At 43.5% G+C, this 19,549-nt stretch overlaps 1 protein-coding gene across 6 annotated transcripts in view; it reads left to right on the top strand.

Annotated features, from left to right (window-relative positions):
- The window catches only part of ADA2 (adenosine deaminase 2), a 56,665-nt gene that overhangs the window by 27,347 nt on the left and 9,769 nt on the right, over positions 1 to 19,549 (top strand). For 2 of the 6 annotated variants that reach the window (XM_030321331.1, XM_030321330.1), the window contains exon 11: positions 863 to 1,382. In XM_030321331.1, the coding sequence (XP_030177191.1) occupies positions 863 to 866 (4 nt within the window). In that variant the 3' untranslated portion in view covers positions 867 to 1,382. Of the gene's footprint in view, positions 1 to 862; positions 1,383 to 1,910; positions 2,452 to 5,762; positions 5,778 to 7,334; positions 8,264 to 19,549 lie in introns of those variants that run through there. The other 4 variants (XR_003970166.1, XR_003970169.1, XR_003970167.1 and 1 more) reach the window with 4 other exon arrangements.

Genomic DNA, 19,549 nt, shown 5'->3' on the forward strand with positions numbered 1-19,549 from the left:
CCCTGTCTTCACTTGACTAAAGGATGTGAAGAAGGATCAAAAAATTCCTTAAAAGTCACAGATGGATTCAAATATCTTCTTATCCATCAGCCATCACCTGATCTGCGTTCATAGGCAGCAGCCAACCATCCCTCCATTAGTAGTTTATCACTCTTTGGTTCATGACACTGGGAAAAGTCTTGTTGATTAGGGGTCCTCAACCACAGACTGGTACACAGATGGAACAAGATGACCTTTAAGATCCTGTCTAATTCTGACAGTCTTTGATTTATTGCCTTAACCAATTCCAGTAGATAGCACATAGGTCCCAGCTCAACTGACTCACATTTAATAAATGGTGAAAATGGGAACTTAGCTGAATGGGCTTTTGTAGCAAGTTGCCATGACTACAGGGGTCTCCCAGGAGCATAAGGTCTCTGGCCTAGACTTGGTGTGATCACTGATTTGGCAAATTAAACCAGCTACAAGTCTTGTCTTCATGCTTGGTTCAATAGGCTGAGTCCTAGCAAAGAACTAGAAACATCAACAGAACCAGACCCTGAGTTATGAAAATGTGGGAAATAGGTTGTAGCCCCCTTGGAACTGAGTAATATTTCTTCTAGGGGTAGTTAAATCTGATTTCACATATTCCTCCTGTAGGACTTCCCAGAAAGTACACTGACATATGTTTTTTGGAAAAACTTGCATATTAATTGAATTTTTGTAAACGAAATCATGCTGTACCTGGGGCTTACTATTTATTTAAAGGAAATCTGAAGTAAAGCCTTCTGTTAATGAAACGTATTTTTGTAATTTGAATTCATGTAGTCTATATTTATTTATTTCTTAGAGTGAGGTTAAATCCTTTTTTCTTCTTTGCCAGGTGAATTGTCTGGGCTGGAAAAACCTAATGTCCAGGGCACCAAGAGTCCCTGACTTGCCAGGCTTATTGTACAAGTCCCCATCATCTGGCTTATGATGAATGCCTTGGTCCAGCCCCCTCCTCCTGGGTCCTGGAGCTTTTCGTCAGTTGGCACAGCTCCCAGGAAGGGCAGGGAGACTTCTGGAAATTCAAACTGAGGGAATGTTGTTGGAGATGTGAATCATCTTATTTCCCAACAGGTGAGAATTTGGGATCCAGACTCAGAGAAAATCCTGGAGCATTTTTCTTATTATCTTGAAATAATGTGAAACCTTCAGAAAAGTTGTAAGAATAGTACAAAGAACTCTAACATACTCTGTCTAGGTTTCCCAATTATTGACATTTTATAACATTTGCTGTATCATTCTCTCTATGTATCTGTATCTCTTTCAATGTCTGCATGATAGATCCTATTTTTTCTAACCAATTGAGACTTAAGATGCAGACAGTATGGCCCATTACTTATAAACACTCCAGTCTACATTTGCTGAAGACAGTGTCATTCTCCTATGTAACCACAGTTTAACCATCCAAAGCAGGATATTAACATTGATAAGATACTACCATCTCTCCCTGGCCCTTCCAGGCATGTTTCTTCTCTCTGCCCAGAACCTGACCCAGGATCACATGTTACATTTAGTTATCTCTTGTCTCTTTCAGTCTGGAACAGTTCTTCAGTATTTCCTTGTCTTTTGTGATGTTGACATTTTTAAAAAAGTTTTTATTTATTTATTTTGAAAGAGAAAGAGAGAGAGAGAGAGAGAGAGAGAGAGAGAGCTTGTGCATGCGTGCAGGAGCAGAGGAGGGGCAGAGAGAGTGAGAATTCCAAGCAGGCTCCTTGCTGTCAACAGAGAGCCCACCTCAGAGCTTAATCCCACAAACCAGGAGATCATGACTGGAGCTGAAATTAAGAGCCAGATGCTCTACTGACTGAGCCACACACTCAGGCGCCTTGTGACCTTGATTTGAAGAGTACAGACCGGTTACTTTGTAGTGTCTCTCATTTCAGGCCTATGTAATGTTTCCTTGTGAAGAGATTCCAGTTACACATTCTTAGGAGGAATACCTCAGAAGTATCTTTGTCCTTCTCAGTGCATCATATCAGGGGACACATGGATTGTGTCCCCTGGAGGTGGTCTGCACCAGCAAGCAACAGCCAATTGTTAAAATTTCAGCCTGTTGTGAAACCAATGGTGGTCTGAAATTGGTCATCATGGGAGTTTTTGTAATATGTATAAATATATTTTAAGTAAGTTCCAGGTCCAACGTGGAGCTCAAACTCATGATACTGAGGTTAAGAGTCAGCCAGGCACCTGGGTCATTGGAGGAATTTTTACATTACAGAAATCAGCAAATACAAATCAGTGCGCATCCAGCCCCCCCAGCCAGTAGTTAAACATTTATCTGTATACCGAGGCATACAATGTCAATCTGTCCCATTATGATGATGTTCACTTTAATCACTTTGTTAAGGAAATGTCTGCCAGGATTTGACACTGTAAAACTTTCTACTTTGTGATTAATAAATATTTAATGGGGAAACACTTTAACTCTATGTAAACATCTTATTCCTCATCAAATCTTTAACCCATTAGTTTTTGCAGTCACTGAAGATTATCATCTGAATCTTCTACTACTCCAATCATCACTGTTCCACTTAATTATTGCTGTGTAACAAATTATCTCGAAACTTAATGGCTTAAGAAATAATATAAATTTGTTAGCTCCTACAGGTTTTGTGGGTCAGGGATTTGGAAAGGGACCAGCTAGGCAGTTCTAGTTTCGGGGTCTCTCATGAGGTTGCAGTCAAAATGGTAGTGGAGCTGGAGCAGCTGGGGGCTGGCCAGACATCTTGTTTCTATACAATCTCAGGGCTCAGCCATGGAGTGTCCACATCAGCCAGTGTGGGTGGCTCATGTGTGTGAGGAGGCCAAAGGCTTCAAGAGTAAGTGTTCATGTAGTAAAAGAGAAATGCTATTGTCTTTTCTTTTTTCTCTTTTTAAAAATTTTTTTAATGTTTATTCATTTTTTGAGAGAGAGAGAGAGAGAGAGAGAGAGACAGAGCACGAGTGGGGGAGGGGTAGAGGGAGAGGGAGACAGAATCTGAAGCAGGCTCCAGGCTCTGAGCTGTCAGCATACAGCCTGATGCAGGGCTTGAACCCACGAATTGCGAGATCATGACCTGAACCGAAGTCAGACACTTATCCGACTGAGCCACCCACACACCCCTGTTATTGTCTTTTCTTTCTTTCTTTTTTTTAAAAAAAATTTTTTTAAGGTTTATTCATTTCTCAGAGACAGAGTGTGAGCGGGGGAGGGGCAGAGAGAGAGAGGGAGACACATAATCTGAAACAGGCTTCAGTCTCTGAGCTGTCATCACAGAGCCCAATGCGAGGCTTGAACTCATGGACAGTGAGATCTTGACCTGCGCCGAAGTCGGACGCTTAACCAACTGAGCCACCCAGGCACCCCTCTATTGTCTTTTCTAATATGACCTTGGAAGTTACATGGTATCACTTCTGCCATCCTTGATTGGTGATATCTCTCCAGTCTAAGCCTTCCCAGTTTCAAGAGGAGGGGACAGAGACCCCACTCTTTGACAGAAGACTATCAAAGTCACAATGTAAAAAGAACATGTAGGATTAGAGATACTGTTAGAAAATATTTTAGAAAATATAATCACCAAATATTGATTTCTTCCCTATTTATTAGTTGCCATTCTACTATAAGGAAGAACTTCCTCTATCTATCTATCTCTATCTATCTATCTATCTATCTATCATCTATCACTAGGGTTCATGGATCCTTATTCTATTCAGTGGACCATAATCTAACACTATCATCATTTCTTTTAAGATGCTTACACTGTTCCAGGGTTGACCTTGGGAAGGAACTCTGTTAAGCTGGCTCCTGTGACTCTAATAAATTCTTATGATTTTTTTTTTAGAATTTCCTTACTTTTTGACACAATTAAGTATTTTAGGTTCATTTTGCACTTTCCTTGTCTCGTGCTGGATATGAGCTCTTCTCCAAAGAACTATGATTCCTTTTAGTAGAGAATACTTAGAAGCCTTGATTTGAGCATTAGATGTGCTCATTGTTACTGGTGCATGTGTGTATGCACACATAAATATGATTCATATATATGCATACATAACTATAATTTATATTATGACAAAGAAAATCACACTCCCAAAATGGTGTCACTTAGGCCAAGTCACCATATTGGGGCTTAATACCTAACTTCACTGCAGTTTCAACTTGTGCCAGAAATAGAAGTCTTAACTGGTCAGTCAGGAATTTTCTGATCAGCACCAATGAGATAATCTGCCACATGGGCCCTCTCCATCCCTCAAAGATGAGGTAATCTACCTAATAACAGCCCCTGCCCTTCACCCTAAGGGAAGGTGACCTTGCCTGGAACAGTCTTCACTTTTGTTAATAACTTCTTGCCCCACTGTCTTTCTTATAAAAACCTTCCATTTTGTACAGCTCCTCAGAGGTCCCCTCTACTGCTAGATGGGAGGCTGCCTGATCCTGTGAATTGCTTAATAAAGCCAATTAGATCTTCACATTTACTCAGTTGAATTTTTTTTCATTAACTGTATATATTAAAACTCGCATGCATAGAGGCACCTGGGTGGGTCAGTAGGTAGCATCTGACTCTTGATTTCAGATTAGGTCATGATCCCAGGGTCATGGGATTGGGCCTCCCATCAGGTTCCATGCTCAGCACAGAGCCTGTTTAAGATTCTCTCTCTCTCTTTCTCTCTCTCCCTCTGCCCCTCTCCCCCACTCATGCTCTCTTCCTCTCAAATAAAACACACACACACATATTTATACATATACATTTATATCTATTTCCAAATTTATCTGTGTGCATTTAAACACCCTGAATTTGCAGGGTGCGTCGGTGGCTCAGTTGGTGGAAGCATGTGACTCAATCTCGGGGTTGTGCATTCCAGCCCTATGTTGGGTCTAGAGTTTACTTTATTTTATTTATTTATTTATTTATTTATTTATTTATTTATTTATTTTTAATGTCTATATAGCCAACTCCTTCCAGAATCTAGAGATTATCCTCTAATTCCACAAGGGTGTGGCTTTTTTTAATTATTTATTTATTTTTAATCTTTATTTATCTTTGTGAGAGAGACAGAGCACGAGCAGGGGAGGGGCAGAGAGAGAGGGAGACACAGAATCCGAAGCAGGCTCCGGGCCCTGAGCCGTCAGCACAGAGCCTGACGCGGGGCTCGAACTCACGAACTGTGAGATTGTGACCTGAGCCCAAGTCGGACACTCAACCGACTGAGCCACCCAGGTGCCCCTAGAGTTTACTTTAAAAAAAAAACACAGACAAACCATGAACATGTACCTATACCTCCAATTCCATTCAATACCATGAGTTTATTCTGGCCTCAGCCCTTCCCATGTCTAACTCTGTTCCCCAACAGTGAGAAATCTGGTTCCCCCATCCTCAACGTGTCTTTATAGTTACTGATTCCCTGTCTGTGTTGTCTATCTTTACCCCCCACTGCCACCTCATCTGCAGCTGGCTCTGCTGATACCTCTGGTCCCAGATGCCTCAAGGAAAGGGAGGGGAAGCTATACACAATAGGGAAGGGAAGGAAAGAGAAAAAGATTTGGAAGGAGACAAACACAGGGACATTTTAGAGCATGAAGAGATCATTAAGTGATCATTAAATGAACAGATTCACTGTGGTGTTAGTGAAGCTCTCCTTTCAGGGGCTTGCACTTCATGGATCTTTTCTAAGAGAAATTGTGTATTAGTGATTTAAAATTCTTTGTCTTGGGGGGCGTCTGGGTGGCTCAGTCAGTTAAGCATTTGATTTTGGCTCAGGTCATGATTTCATGGTTGGTGAGTTCGAGCCCCACATCAGACTCTGTGCTGACAGCTGGGACCTGGAGCCTGCTTCAGATTTTGTCTCTCTCTCTCTCTGCCCCTCCCCCACTTATGCTCTGTCTCTCTCTCTCTCAAAAATAAATAAACATTTAAAAAATAATAATAAGATTCTTTTTCTTTAAGAAGGTCCTTCAAATATGTATTAGCCCCAGGGTCCCACAAAATCTGGATCTGGGGTCTTTCTCTAGGTCAGCTCTTCATTTGGAATAAGGAAAACAAGGGAAGGTATGTTGAGCTGAAAAGACTTGCAAAACTGAGAAAAACATTATAGGCTCTCAGCCTAGAAGGGATCCTGAAAGTTATCTAAACCATCACCCCTTGTGGAAGAGCTGCCCCAAATAATCAGGAATAATCAGGCCTGCTTAATTTTTAAAGCTCACCAGAATAGGATTCTGTAACCTGCCCCAGTCACCCAGTCTAGAATCCCAGAATGTCCCTTTTCCCAAGGTCAGGAGTTTGAGTGACTGATGTGATCCTTGCCTCTCACAAGAATTGATCACTAGAGGATTGGATATATATAACTGCATCTATAGACCAGCATTAAGTTAGCATGCTAGATTATAAATATTATTTTCACATACATAACATATGTTACTTTGCATAGCTGTTATTCAAAAAATAACTTAACCTTCTTGGTCTTTTCATCTCTGTCCAGGAAGGGTGTAAATAGAGGTGTGGGAGCTGCTGGCTGTCTGGGAGCAAGGTGGGGACCGGGAGAAATTTTGAACTGGCTTTGCCAGAGAAATATCCATAACACTCAATGCTTACAGGTATTACTGTCTCCAGGGCAGAGCTGCTGAGTCTCATTTTGTCCCAGCTTGTAGCCAAGAACCTTTTCCTCCTCCACCTTCAGGGTGACCTGGATCTAATCTTCCAAAGGGAACTTCCCTGGGGACTGTCCTGAAACCACATGTTAGGGGGATGAGATCTGTCTTGGTCCAGCCAGACCTTCTTCTGGGGTGGGAAAGGGTAGGAAGACTGGAATTTTTAGATTCATAGAATATCAGAGCTGGGAGAGGCCTAAAGATCATCTTATCTAACTCTTTGTGTTACAGAGGCCTCAATTAAGGCTCAAGGAGGGTAAACAGCTCCCTCAAGGTCACAGGGTAGGTGACAGCAGGTTTCCAGAGTCTTAGGTCTGGGCTCATACAACATAGGGCTGTTCTCTTCTTGTCTGAAGCACCTCTCAGTAACAGGTTTCCATAAACTCCTGGTGAGCCTAGGTCAGTTCTCTGGTTCAGACGGTGGAGTTTGGGCAGCCTCAGCCCCTTAACCCACCCTCAGACAACCCCTCCACCCCGTACCCTTGCTTAATGAGGACAGAACCATTAGACCTACTGGGAGCAGCGATTTTCCTCCTGGGACAGGCTAACCCCTCCTGTGACCCCTGGCTCTCCTTTGGCGGAGTTCCAGTCCCGGAAACTGGCTTAGTTTCCTGTCCCCCACCAGGAGAAATGGATTGATTCTTGGAGCTCAGGGCCTCAGCCTAAGGGCCTTCTCTTTGTCTAGGGTCTCCAGGCAGAGCGCAGGTCCAGAGAATCTCCACCAGCCCCCACCTCCACCGCTCCCCAGCTTGCAGACAGCTTTGGCCCTCGGAGACCCTCGTGACTGCCATTTAGTGGGAAATGGCCCGAGACAGAAGCATGTGGAAAGCAAATGGCGATTAGTGTGAGACTGAGGATAGCAGGAAAGACCTTTCCCGGCGGGAGCCTCGTCCCGTCACCTGTGGCTGGCGGCGGGGGGACTGCGGCATGCTGCTGACCCCTGGTGGCCACTTGCGGTACCACAAATGCCTCCAAGATCTACGAGCACCGTTTGGTTCCCTTATCCTCTGCTGTCGCCTCCTGTCACTGCTGGGAGTAACACTTCATATAATAAGTTACAGTAATAATACTTTCTGATTGTAAAACATGCTTATGGTAGCAAATTTGTAAACTTTAAAAAGTATAGATGAAACAAAAATCACCCATACTTCCACTACTGTTACTATTTTGGTCCATTTCCTACCCACAGTAAATAGTCCTCAGGATCTCATTCCAGCACCATCTCCCCGCCCTACCCCCCTCCCTGCTTCTGCCTTATTACCTGCCACTACCTCACTCATATGCTTTGCTTTTGCTGCCTCAGCTCCCCTCCCAGGTAGAAAGGCCTGTTCTTGACTTTGGGACGTCCTACTCTGTTGCTCTGTACAAATTTAGAGTACATAGTACAAGATGAGGGAATAGTGCCATAATAATTTTTAAATTTTATTATATTTAAAATAAAAAATTGAATACATATGCAATATCATTTCAAAATTTTTAAAAATGTGAAAAGGATAGATTGGAAAGTCTTAAGCCTGTCCCAACTTCACCCCATCCTCCTTCCCACCACACCCATTTTTCCCACCATACGTATTAGTTTCTCATGCTTCTTTATGCAAAATAAACAAATGCAAATATGAATATTCTGTTTCATCTTTTCTGATACAAAAGGCAGCATATTATGCACTGTTCTTGGCTTTGCTCTTTGTATTTAACAATATGCCCTGGGGATTTTTCCATTTTGGGTCAGGGAATACTTCCTTTTTCTAACTCAGTGTTTCATTGTGGGAACATGCCATAGTTCAATTAACAAAGCCCCTACAAGTTGCATCTGGATTGCTTTCAAATATCTCTTATTATAAATACTGCTGCAATAGAATAAGTACCTACTTTGTTCAGTGAATGAAGAAAAGGCCAAGTAACAAGAGCCTTGTGAGCATTTCCCTGGGTTCATAGACTTGTGTCTCCCCCCGCCCCCCCCCCTCCCGCCCCACTGCCATTCTTTCATGACAGCAGCTCAGGTGAGGCCTAGAGAAGGTGCTAAATCATCATCCCTGCACTGGTTGGTGGGAAGCAGGGTCTTGGTTTATAGGTCACAGGCCTGGGCCAGGCAGGTTAGAAGTAGAAATGGAACAAAGAAAAATATGCAAATGAGATTTTTAAGGAAAAATGAGGCATCAGTTTTCTTTTCTTTTTTTTAAGTTTATTTATTTATTTTGAGAGAGACAGAGAGAATGCAAGCAAGTGAGAGGCAGAGAGAGAAACCTAAGCAGGTTCTGTGCTGTCAGCACAGAGCCCGGCATGGGGCTAGAACCCTGAAACCATGAGACCATGACCTGAGCTGAAATCAAGAGTCAGAGATGCTCAACCGACTGAGCCACCAGGCACCCTTCAGTTTTGTTTTCTATCAGACACAATTTTCTGTAGTACATACGGGGCTCTTGCATCACTGTCTGCTCTGGAAAGGGGTGGAATGCCAAGGGATCAATGCCTTAGTTGGTGAGCTCTGGTAAAGGCTTATTTATTTATTTATTTAGAGAGAAAGCACAGGTGGGGGAGGGGCAAAGAGAAAGGAGACAATGAGAATCCCAGGCAGGTGCTACGCCTGACTCGGGTGCAAGATCATTATGTGAGCCGAAGTTGGATGCTTAACCGACTGAGCCATCCAAGTACCCGGAAAAGGCCTTTTCCTGAACCTCCTCCTTCACTTGCTTCAACCATGTCCTGATGCTTGGAGCTCATCTAAGTTCCCAGACGTCTTTCAGAAAAGCCCTGCTCTTCTTTAGCCCTGAATAACTCATCTAAGGCCAAGTGCAACAAAGGAGAATAGGGGTGCCTGGGTAGCTCAGTCGGTTGAGCATCTGACTTCGGCTCAAGTCATGATCTCGCAGTTTGTGGGTTCGAGCCCCACATTGGGCTCTGTGCTGACAGCTCAGAGCCTGGAGCCTGTTTCAGATTCTGTGTCTCCCTCTGTCTGCCCGTTCCCCACTCATGCTCTGTCTCTCTCTGTGTCTCAAAAGTGAATACACGTTTAAAAAAAAAAAAAGCAGAATAGAGTGATGGAGAACAGAACCTCTTCCCAAAGAGGGAAGTGGACTGGGCTGTGCACTCTGCTCTGGATTGATTCCCATCTAGGTGACTGCGCAGACCTGCCTGGACATAGGAGTCATTTGAAAAGACCAATACAGGAGAGAGAACAGAGTGCTGGCCCTGGAGGTCTGAGCTCTAGCTCATGTGAGTGTGTGTGTGCATTGACCCTTGTCAAACCTGCTCACAGCCTCTGAAGTCAAAGAGCTCATTTTTGTCACTACAGGTGCTGGGCTGAGTGTTTTCTTTATTTTTTTTAAAAAAAATTATTGTCAAGTTAGCTAACATACAGTGTAGTCTTCGTTTCAGGAATATATTCTCATGATTCATTACTTACATACAACACCCAGTGGTTATCCCAACAAGTGCCCTCCTCTATCCCATCACCCATTTCCCCCACCCCCATCAACCCTCAGTTTGTTCTCTGTATTTATACCTTATTTTCCCTTACCTCTCCCCATTGTCTTTCTGTTAAGTTTCTCAAATTCCACATATGAGTGAAATCTTATGATATCTGTCTTTCTCTGACTGACTTATTTTGCTGAGGATAATACCCTTCAGTTCCATCCAGGTTGCTGCAAATGGCGAGATTTCATTCTTTTTCATCACTGACTAGTATTCCATTGTGTATATATACCACGTCTTCTTTATCCATTCATCATTCGATGGACATTTGGGCTATTTCCATTCTTTGGCTATTGTTGATAGCACTGCTATAAACACTGGGGTACATGTGTCCCTATGAATCAACACTCCTGTATTATTTGGATAAATTCGTAGTAGTGCTATTGCTGAGTTGTAGGGTAGCTTTATTTTTAGCTTTTTGAGGAATCTCCACACTGTTTTCCAGAACAGTTGCACCAGTTTGCATTTCCACCAACAGTGCAAGAGGGTTCCCATTTCTCCACATCCTTGCCAGCATCTGTTGTTTCCTGAGTTGTTAATTTTAGCCACTCTGACCAGCGTGAGGTGGTATCTCATTGTGGTTTTGATTTGTATTTCCCTGATGATGAGTGATGTTGAGCATCTTTTCATGTGTCTGTTGGCCATCTGGATGTCTTCTTTGGATAAGTGTCTATTCATATCTTCTGCCCATTTCTTCACTTGATTTTTTGTTTTTTGGGGTGTTGAGTTTAGTAAGTTCTTTATAGATTTTTGATACTAACCCTTTATGTTATATGCCATTTGCAAATATTTTCTCCCATTCTGGAGCTGTGTGTTTCTTAGAGACCTTTCTGGCTTTGACATTCTGTTCTCCTATGCTCTTAAGGAAGAATTAACACTGTAGGAAGAAACCATGTTCTATAGGAAGGCCAATAGGAACAGTGCATGGGGGAAGGAGATATCATCCTTTTGAGAAAAAAGAATCAAACCCTGAGTTAATCTTGGAAGGAAACCTGGTGAGGACAAGTTGGGTAACCATACAGCCTGGTGATCTGAGATGAGGACCAACTCCTTCTCTTATGCTCTGCTTCAGGAGTAATATGGCAAAGACTGATGTTGTCTCATGGTATATGTTACCCCTGTATCCTTAGAAATAGAGACTTATGATTTTCAGTTGGACACATGGCTGCCTGAAATGAAGATTACCATTCCCAGCCTCCTTTGCAGCTGTATGTGGCCATATGACTAAGTTCTGGTCAATGGTCTGTGAGTAGAAGTGTGTATATAACTTGTGGGAGGAGTCCTTAAAGGGACCAACTGTCTTCTATCTCTTCTACCTTCTCACTAGCTGAAATGTTGGTGTGATGATTAGAGCCCAGGCAGCCATATTAAGCCATGAGATTAAAGCTGAAAAACCAATGGAAGAAGTCTGGATTCTAACACCTGTGTATGACTCTGCCAGCCTTGGATTGACTACTTCCAGCCTTTATTTACATGAGAGACAAATAAATGTTTCTTATGTTGAAGCTATTGCCACTTCGGATTTTATGTTTCTCATAGCTAAACTCAATCCTAATTATACCAAATATAGTACCTGGAAGTTGAGTGCAGCATGTAAAATAACCTAAAATATGGGGCTTTTGTTCTGTGGAAGCAGAGAAACAGTAGAGGCGTTATAAATCACTGGCTAGTAGAAAGCTAGTAGCATGACTCAATATAGATCTATTCAACCTGTTGTCTGTTTTCCCTGGAAGACAGATCATGCACCAGTCAAGGCTATACATAACATTATACAGAGAGGAAAGAAAAATTCACAATATTGGTATTTGCTGGCTTCTTCTTGCCACTTTCAGGAAGGTCAACTCTAGACAAGGGTGGACACTTGGTAAGCAGAGACAGATGGGAATGAGAATACAGCTTTGCTCAGGAAGGTGCTTTCTTCAGGAGACCAGTATCTAAGTTGGTGATGTCAGGTCGAACAGGCCAGCTGCTTCCATATCTCAAACTGCTTCCAGCCTCAGCAGGATAAGACGAGTGCCTCCTCATTCAAAAGTAGAGAGACTGCAGCAGACATGGACAGAGAAGACTGAGATTTTCAGTCCTCTGCCCAAGCCCTTTCTGCTCAAGGCCTACATTTCCTCCAGCCTCATGGAGGCTGCCGTTAACTTGACATAGAAGGGACTGTCAAAGCTCAAAATCCAACCGGTAGAAGACCAGAGTCTTCAGGCTTAAAAAGTATAACTAGGCATGATCTTTGCCATGGTGTTACTCTCAGTGGAATGAACTGGATACTTACTAACTTTTTGAGTTAATTGTATTTCCCCAAAACTATAAGCCACATATATTTGGAAATAAAAATAAATATACTATATATATATATATATATACATACATACATACATACATACATATGTATGTATTTGTGTGTCCCCCAATTCTTATACAAAGTGTAGCCTAATATGTATACTTGACTTTTTTTTAACTTTATACTATATACTCAGGATTAATCCATAATCTGCATAGTGATGTCACTCATTTCTTGGTTTGACTACACAGTGCTCCATTGTGGAGATGTCCTGTGGTATAGTCAACCAATCCCCCATGGTGGATACTTAAGTTGTTTCTTTTTTCTTTTTTTTTTTTTTTCAACGTTTATTTATTTTTGGGACAGAGAGAAACAGAGCATGAACGGGGGAGGGGCAGAGAGAGAGGGAGACACAGAATCGGAAATAGGCTCCAGGCTCTGAGCCATCAGCCCAGAGCCTGACGCGGGGCTCGAACTCACGGACTGAGAGATCGTGACCTGGCTGAAGTCAGACGCTTAACCGACTGCGCCACCCAGGCGCCCCTCTTTTTTCTTAATTGCAAGTAATGCCACAATGAAAAAGTCATGAATAAATTAATTTGTATTTCTACAAGTTTGGGAAAGAGTCTCAAAATGGGATTGAAGGGTCAAGGAGAAAATGCATATGTAATTTTGTTAGATATTGAGAAATTTCCCTCCCTAGGGGTTGTAGAATCCAGCAGTAAATGAGAATGCCTGTTTCCACATGGTATTGCCAACAGAGTATGTTATCAAACTTCTTGATTTTTTACAATCTGATAATAAGAAATGGTATCTCAGTAAAATATTAGATTGAATTTCTCTTCTTATGAATGAAATGAACTTTTCATATGTTTAAAGTCCGTTTTCATTTCTTCTTCTGTAACTTGTTTGTCTATATTTTGCCCATGTTTCTGTAGGGCTTGGTTTTTGGTATTTTCCTTTTGCTTTTCAGGAGTATTATATAGTAGGGATATTCAATCTTGAGCTGTGATATCAAGTGAAATCATTTTTTCCCCACCTTTTCATTTGTCTTTTGACTTAACAGGTAGGGTTGTTTTGTTTTGTTTGCCATGCAAAAGATTTTTAATGGTATGTAACTGAATGTATCAATCCTTTGAAAAAATTGCCTCTGAATTTTGGTTCATAGAGGTTTCCCTACTCCCAGGTTATAAAAAAATGAACAGAGGGGCACCTGGCTGGCTCAATAGGTAGAGCCTGTGATTCTTGATCTCAGGGTCATGAGTTTGAGTCTCACCTTGGGCATAAAGATTCTTAAAAAAAGAAAAAGTTTAAAGAAATGGCATAAAGATTCTTAAAAAAAAAGTTTAAAGAAATGAACACATCTTCCCTATATACAAATCAGGGTGATGCCAATTGGCAATGAGATATGATTACATAGAGAATCTAAGCATCTCCACTGCTAGGAAGGGGTGTGGGATTAAAAAGAGGGAACCAGAGGTTGAGTATGAGAAACTCAGCTTCTGCTCATGGGGCCTCTTCAGAATTGTGAAGCCCAGCATTCAGGAAATGGGAATTCTGGTACTCCTGCTACTCTGTCTAACTCAGAGGGTTAGAGGAATGTCTACCCCAATGGTTCGCAACAGGGGCAATGGTGCCCCCACATTTTGGCCATGTGTGGTAACATTTTTGGTTGTTCCAGCTTGGGAGGCAGGGTGGGATGGGGTGCTATTGACAGAAATGCTGCTAAGCATCCTACAGTGGACAACATGGCCACCCACAAGACTTATCCTGCTCAAAATGTGAGTAGTGCCGAGGTTGAGAAATCCTGACTCTACACTTCAGACCCTGGCATCAGAGCTCGCAAGCAAAGCAAAGCTAGGGGAGGGCTAGGATGGTTGTGCACATGGTTCTTTCCATTCCCGTGGGACTGCAACCCTGTCTTCCATTTATGAATGCTCAATCACTAGCTGCTCGCTGTTGCTGTCCAGGTTCTGCAGGGAGGTAGATAATGGTTCTGATTTCTAATGGTGATGACTGAAGGTCAGTTCAGCCACACCTCTGGATCTGTCTGCCTGTGATCCCTACCCCCTCCTCCCTCCTTATTTTTTTTTTGTTTCTTGAAATTTATTTGGAGAAAAAACTAGGTTTGACCTGTAGAACATTCCCAGTCTGGAACTTGCTCATTGCATTCCTACAGTATTCTTTTCTTTTTTTTTAATTCCAATATAATTAACACACAGTGTTATATTAGTTTCAGGTTTACAGTATAGCGATTCAATAATTCTATACATTATTCAGTGCTCATGATGATAAAGTGTGTTCCTAATCCCCTTCACTTGTTTCACCCATTCCCCCACCTACCTCCCCTCTGGTAACCACCAGTTTGTTCTCTATAGTTAAGAGTCTAGGGGCACCTGGGTGGCTCAGATGGTTGAGAATCCAACTCTTGGTTTTGGCTCAGGTCATGATCCCAGCATCATGGGGTCAAGACCCATGACCAGCTTCACACTGAGCATGCTTGAGATTCTTTTTCTCTCCCTCTCCCCCACTTGCAAGCACTCTCTCTCTCTCTCTCTCTCTTAAATACATGAAAAAAAATTAAGAGTCTGTTTTTTGTCTCTTTTTTCTTTGTTCACTTGTTTTGCTCCTTAAATTCCACATAGGAGTGAAATCATATGGTATTTGTCTTGGCATTATTTCACTTAATATTATACTCTCTAGCTCCATTGGTGTTGTTGAAAGTGGCAAGATTTCATTCTTTTTTCCCCAATGTTTATTTATTTTTGAGAGAGAGAGATAGAGAGAGAGAGGGAAGGACAGAGAGAGGGAGACAGAGGATCTGAAGCAGGGTCCATGCTGTCAGCAGAGAGCTTAAGGCGGGGCTCAAACTCATGAATGGTGAGATCATGACCTGAGCCGAAGTCAGATGCTCAACTGACTGAGAAAACCAGGCACCCCTCTTTATTTATTTATTTATTTGTTTATTTGTTTATTTATTTATTTATTTATTTAGAGAGCACATATGAGCAGGGGAGGGACAGAGAGAGAGGGGAGGGACAGAGAGAATTCCAAGCAGGCTCCGCTATATCAGCTCAGAGCCTGATGTGGGGCTCAATCCCACAACCCTGGGATCATGACCTGAACTGAAATCAAGAGCTGGAAGCTCAACCTATTAAGCCACCCAGGCATCCCTGCACCACTTCTTTATCTGTTTATCTATCGATGGACACTTGGGCTGCTTCCATAACTTGGCTATTGTAAATAATGCTGCAATAAACATGGGTGCACATATCTTTTCAAATTAGTGTTTGCATATTCTTTGGGTAAATACTAAGTAGTGGAATTAATGGATCATACGGTAATTATATTTTTAATTTTTCGAGGCACCCTCATACTGGTTTCCACAGAGGTTGTACTGGTTTGCATTCCCACCGGCAGTGCACAGGGGTTCCTTTTCCTCCGCGTCCTCACCAGCACCTCTTTCTTGTGTTTCTGATGCTTTCTTCTGCTTCCTCTGGTCTACTGTTTATTCCCTCTAGTGTATTTTTGATTTCAGTTATTGAGTTCTTCATCTCTGATTGGTTATTTATGTTTTCTATCTCTTTGTTAAAGGTCTCACTGAAGTTCTTTCCTCAAGTCTAGTGAGTGTCTTTATGACCATTACTTTAAATTCTCTATCAGGCATATTACTTACCTCTGTTTCGTTTTGTTCTGTTGCTGTGATTTTGTCCTGTTCTTTCCTTTGGGGCATATTACTCTGTTTCCTTATTTTGTGTAACTCTGTCATTTTTATGTGTTAGGAAAGTCAGCTATGTCTCCTACTCTTGAAAGTAGTGGCCTTGTGAAGAAGAGGTCCTATAGTGCTCTGCAGTGCAGTGTCCCCCATTCACTAGAACCTGGTGCTTCAGGGCTGTGTTGTGGGTATGTTCTCCTATGTGTGTTGTGTGTGCCCTGCTGTTGTGGCTAAGCCACTTTTGCCGTCAGTCTAGTCAACTGCATTGCCTGTTGTGAGTAGGGTTTGGTCCCTGTGTTGTTAGTGGGCCAGTCTGGGACCACTTCGGGTTTGAGTTGAGTCACACTAGGTGTTTTCCAGAGCTTCTGGGTGTTCTCCCTGTGTTGTCCTCTGAGAAACTTTCCATGGTGGACATGGCCTGCAGTCAGACCAGATGTTTTCCCCCATTCCACTGCTGGGGCTGCAGTTAAACTGGTGTGTGTCATTTTCTTCCCCTCTCCCTGGGGTAGTAGTCATTTTGAGGGTGGTGCTGGCTCCTTTTGGGGCTGCTCACACACTGCCAGGCTTGTGGTGCAGGTTTGGATGGACTCTTCCCAAGGGCATGTTGGAGGGGACAGTTCCATAGGAGAATGCAGGGGTGGGCCACATGGTGCCAGCAAGGTCCTAGCCAACCAGCTGCCAGGGGGAACCTGTAGCCACTGGGGAAAATTCCTGCCGAGGCCAGGTTGGAGGAGTGGGTCTGCAGAAGAGCACAGGGGCAGGGCATACAGTTAGCAAGTTAAGTGGAGAATGTTGCCACTGCACCAGTTCCTGTGGGTGTCTGTGCCTCTTGGCTGAGGTGGGGGAAAGAAATGGTGCCTGCCAGCTCTTTTGTTCTTGGAAAGGTCTCCCAGTGATCCCTGCTCCTCCATCACACACTCTGAGATTAGTAAATATAACTTCCCATATACTCCAGGCATTTTTCAAACTACTGATTCTATGCTGTATCTCAATGGGGCTGTTCGTTATGCTGTCTCTTAAGGGTGGAGACTCTACCCTCTTGGCTCTCCCAGAGCTGAGCCAACTCATTTTTAAAGTTCAGGTGTTAAGCCCTCCTGATTGTTGGGCCCCTCTAGTTTTGAAAGCCAAATGTTTTGGAGATTCATCTTCCTTGTGCAGGTCTCCCCATGCCTGTGGTGCCCAGCTGGGGATCTGCCACTCTCTCTTCTCTGTGCCTGTTGTGTCCCTCTCAAATGCAGACAGTCCCTGGGTCCATTTAGCTCCTGACCACATTTCCACCCTTCTTACCCTCTTCGATGTGGCTTCTTTATATTTAGCTCTGGCGTGTATATTCTGCCAGTCTTTGGTTGTTTTCTGGGCTATTTATACTGATGTGGGTGTTACCAAGTGGTGTCCATGGAAGGAAATGAGCCCAGGAGTATTCTTTAACATGTTCCTCTGGCCTGCATATTTCCTGTAAATTGACAATTGGACTTAGAATTTTTTTTTAAGTTATCTCTATACCCAATGTAGGACTCGAATTCACTACCTCGAGATCAAGAGTCATGTGCTTCACTGACTGAGCCAGCCAGGAACCCCAGACACTTTGAGTGTTGATAAGACATAGGTGTGATTCTTCCCATAGGGCTGTTTCATAGACAGTGCCCCTAGGTCTTTGCATTTCAGTGAAGAGCACCCAGTCTAGGCATTCTGTGACTTGTGCAGGGCTGGAGATGCAGGGGCAGCAACCAGGTGAGGATCACACCGAGTCGGGGCTTGGAGAGGGGCAGCTCCTCCATTTGCTCAGCTACTCAAGAGCCTGGGCTTTGGAGGGCAGTCAGACTCTTCCCGGCCCCATTCACCCTGAATCCCTAGCCCTCCTTGTGAGGGCTTGGAGCTCACAGGAATGGAACACCTGTGTGCTAGTCAGTCAGGATGGAGCTTGCAGGATGCGGCCCTGTGGGTTCTCCTCAGAGGCTCCCTGAGGGCCAGTGGCAGAAGAGTGTGAGGGTTGAGCTGCAGTGGGTAAATGTTCCCCTTAGGGCTCCTCAAAGGAGGGAATGAACAATGAACTAACTATATTTGGAGTGGCCTGGTGCTGCCCTGACCCAGAAGTACAGGGCAGCCTAGGGATCCAGTCCAGGGAAGGTCTGAGGAGCTGAAAATGCCTAAGAAGGGCTGGTCTGGGTACAGTGGTTTTGCAATTAATTGATCACAGCCAGTTACAAATCTCTTTGTTCCTTCTCTACTTCCACTGCTTTACTTGACTAGTCTAAAAATTAAAAAAACAAAAAAAGACAAAAAGAGCTCAGGAAGGGCAGGTAGCAGGAAGTCAGAGGAAGGGCCACAGGCTTTGAGCAGGGGGTGGTAGACCCCTGGGGCTACTGAGAATCCAGCCCAAGGGTTCACTTGGAACCACATGCTTCCAAGATGTTTAGGATTCTCCGTTCTGTTGTTTTTTTCCTCTTCCTTCACTCTTCTGTGTGTAGGATTTTTAGCATTTTCGTGATCAGTCTTGTCTCTTGCTTTTCTCTCTACTCTTCCTCTCCAGTTTCCCCCTTCTTTCGTTTACCCCTCTCCTTTCCATTTAATTGCCATCCCCACCTCAGAAATCAGCTTGCATTTCACATGGGCATGTTGGACAGAGCACAGGTGTGGCAGGGGGAACAAGGTTGGCGTGCCAAGCTAAGCTGCCCGCTTATATCCTGAGTCTCTGAGGAGCCCTCTCCTCACAGCCTGCTCTTGGAGCACGACCCGGCTTGGTATTCAGGACAGCTTACACACACTCTGGGTCAACAAGCTTCTCCGGCTGGAGTGCCCTGGAGCAGGTGGTGAGTGACAGGGAGAGAACAGGAAAGGGAACAGAGCACATGGCAAAGGCATGAAACACTGGCAGTGCTGGGGACAAGGAGCATCTGAGCAGGAGCATGGGGCTGTGAGGAGAACCCATCAGTGTGGACTGATGGCTCCGTGAGTTCTTCATTTTCTTCTACATGTGGGACAAAGTGTCAGAAAGTCACCCCTCCACCCTCTCTGCAGCCAGGGGTAAGGAGGGCAAAGGTCTGGAGGAGTGCACTCAAGGATAAAGTACTTTAGCCTGGGGGGTTTCAAGTTTTTCTTTAATTTGTTTATTTATATTAATGTTTATTTATTTTTGAGAGGGAGCGCACAAGCAGGGAAGGGGCAGAGAGAGAGGGGGACAGAGGATCTGAAACAGGCTCTGCACTGACAGCAGTGAGCCCAGTGTGGGGCTTGAACTAACAAAGCATGAGATCATTACCTGAGCCGAAGTAGGATGCTTAACTGACTGAGCCACACAGGTGCCCCTAAAGTTTTTCTTTTTTCTTTTTTTAAAATTTTTTCAATGTTTATTTATTTTTGAGAGAAAGAGACAGAGTGTGAGTGGGAAAGGGGCAGAGAGAGAGGGAGACATAGAATCCAAAGCAGGCTC

Source organism: Lynx canadensis, chromosome B4, assembly GCF_007474595.2.
Source record: "Lynx canadensis isolate LIC74 chromosome B4, mLynCan4.pri.v2, whole genome shotgun sequence".
In the NCBI taxonomy this organism is placed as follows: Eukaryota; Metazoa; Chordata; class Mammalia; order Carnivora; family Felidae; genus Lynx; species Lynx canadensis.